The sequence below is a fragment of the Leishmania martiniquensis genome, chromosome 36 (assembly GCF_017916325.1).
Source record: "Leishmania martiniquensis isolate LSCM1 chromosome 36, whole genome shotgun sequence".
Classification (NCBI taxonomy): Eukaryota; Euglenozoa; class Kinetoplastea; order Trypanosomatida; family Trypanosomatidae; genus Leishmania; species Leishmania martiniquensis.
In genome coordinates, this window is record NC_090171.1 from 1,802,774 (window position 1) to 1,804,985 (window position 2,212).

A 2,212-nucleotide genomic window follows, 5' to 3' on the forward strand; every position below is an offset into this window, starting at 1 on the left:
TTCGTACGTCCAGCCACCAACCCCCTCACACTCGCGGACGCTCTTCAGTAATAATACGAGCGGACGGACGGACAGCGGATCTTTGCCGAAGGAGAGGGTGACAACACGACGACAACAAAAACAGCGAAGAGCTGAGCGAAGGGGTGTCGACTGGGGTATAAGAACCAACAAAAGAAAAAAGCTGGCGCTTCTTGTTGCCTCTAGACGATAGTGGAAGATACGCCTCCCTTTCTCCCCCTCCGCAAAACGAAACTGGACGTTGGCCCCACCACTCCGCAGAGGCACACACACGTACACACCCACCAACCCACACACGCACGCCTGTACAGTTTTTTTTTTCGTTCATTCAACCCCTCCCCACACAACGAAGCAATCATTCCTCTAACCCCACCAATCCTTACACATTCCATTATATATATATATATATTTGCGTTTCTGCCTCGACGCGATGCAGCAATCAGTCTCCGGCCACGCACCGGAGCGGGAGCAGCTGGAGAGTGTGGTGCGCAAGTTGGTGATGGATGCTGACGAGTTTTTCACGCAGCAGCAGAAAACGCTTCAGCTTTCCTATGCTGAGCTTAACACCCGCATCGAGCAGCTTCGAATGCGTGTTCAGCAGCAGCTGCAGCAGCAACTGCAGCTCGGTCCGATGAATTCGGCCAACGGTGGATTCAGCAGCATGAACCCGACGCTGTTTTCAACGGTGCATAGTATCCCAAGTACAGATTTGCTGGGGCTTCCGGGGTCGAATGCTGGCACGATCGGAGGTATAACTACGACGCCAAGTACCGCCAACGTAATGAACGCCACGCCGTTGCGGCACAACACCGGTGGCGCGACGAGGTCGTTAATAGGCAGTCTTAACGGGCCCAACGCGGGGATTAGCATGGGTGAGACAGTCCCAGAGAACGTGCGGTCCAATGGGGGACTCGGGGGTTACCTGAGCAGTGCCTTGAGCGGCGGCAACGTAGCAGGGGCGGGCCCTGGAGCGCTGCATTCCTACAAGATGGATGCTGTGACGCCACCCAACAAGCATCTTGTACTCGCACAACCGGCGAACCCGAGCCATAGCATGCAACAGCCGCACCTGTGTAGCGGGCTGAACATGGCGTCTGCCATCGAGGAGACCATCAATGGCGAGCTTTTCTCAACGGCGCCCAACAACAATAGCCGCAGCCACCACGACTCGCTCATGGCGTCTCCGCAAGCCACGCAGAAGCTGTCGCTCGTTGAGCTTATTGAGCGCTTCAACATGTCCTCATCCCCGGCGAATACGACTACATCATCCGCCTTCAATTTCGACTCCCTGTACGAACAACTTACTGGTTGCAGTGGCACAGAGGAGGTGTCACCGCGTCCTATGGAGTACGCGGAGAGCGTGCCGAACTTGTTTTCGACTAGCCAGACTGGTGGCGCTCAGGCGTCGCCGTACGAGCGCGCCCCTGAAGGCGTTGGTGACCACTCATCCGGGGCCAATGGCAGCAGCGGCGGCTCCGCGTCAAAAAATAGCATACCGATCGACACGTTGCGCGCCTTACACGACCAGCACTTGACGACGAGCGTGCGAGTCGTGTACGAGCGCGGGCGGCCGAAGGTCTTGAAGATTCCTGGTGGCGCGGCCGACACGCCGGAGAAGCTGGACATCGACCCTTGCAGTAGCTGCGAGGTGCTCGTGGAATTTAAGCGGAAGCGGGTGCTTCAGTACGAATCGCACGAGTACGTTGCCCCGGGCAGCTACGTCATCGTCGGCGGCGACCGAGGTGAGGACTTGGGCCTCGTCGTTTACGTCTGGTGTGAGGTGGCGCAGGATGGTAGCGGCAACGCGCACGCAGGCGGCGGCGCTGGCGCATCGGACAAGACTCTCTCCGGCAACCGCAAGCGCAAGGTCGTGGGTGTTGGTCTTACAGACAGCAAACTACCGCGGAGTATTGGGGTCGGCAACGGCACTGTCTTGCGACTGGCATCGGAGACGGACGTGCAGCAGTTGCTCGGCACCCAGGTGGAGCTGGAACGCCGCGCCATCGACGTGTGTGCGCAGCTGGTACTCGACCACTCGCTCCCCATGGTGATCGTGGACGCCGAGTACCAGTTTGACAAGAAGAAGTTGACGTTCTTCTACGAGGCCCAGCAACGGATGGACTTCCGAGAGCTGGTGCGCCACCTCTACAAGACCTTCCGTGCGCGCATTTGGATGGAGCTGGTGGACGCGTGA

The 2,212-nt window shown here is 58.3% G+C and overlaps 1 protein-coding gene across 1 annotated transcript; it reads left to right on the forward strand.

Moving 5' to 3' along the window:
• Positions 1-448: 448 nt before the first annotated feature.
• LSCM1_00487 (uncharacterized protein) lies at positions 449-2,212 on the forward strand (the record flags this gene model as incomplete). Its single annotated transcript, XM_067318137.1, has 1 exon — positions 449-2,212. The coding sequence occupies one exon, from the start codon at positions 449-451 to the stop codon at positions 2,210-2,212; it is 1,764 nt and encodes a 587-aa protein (XP_067174242.1).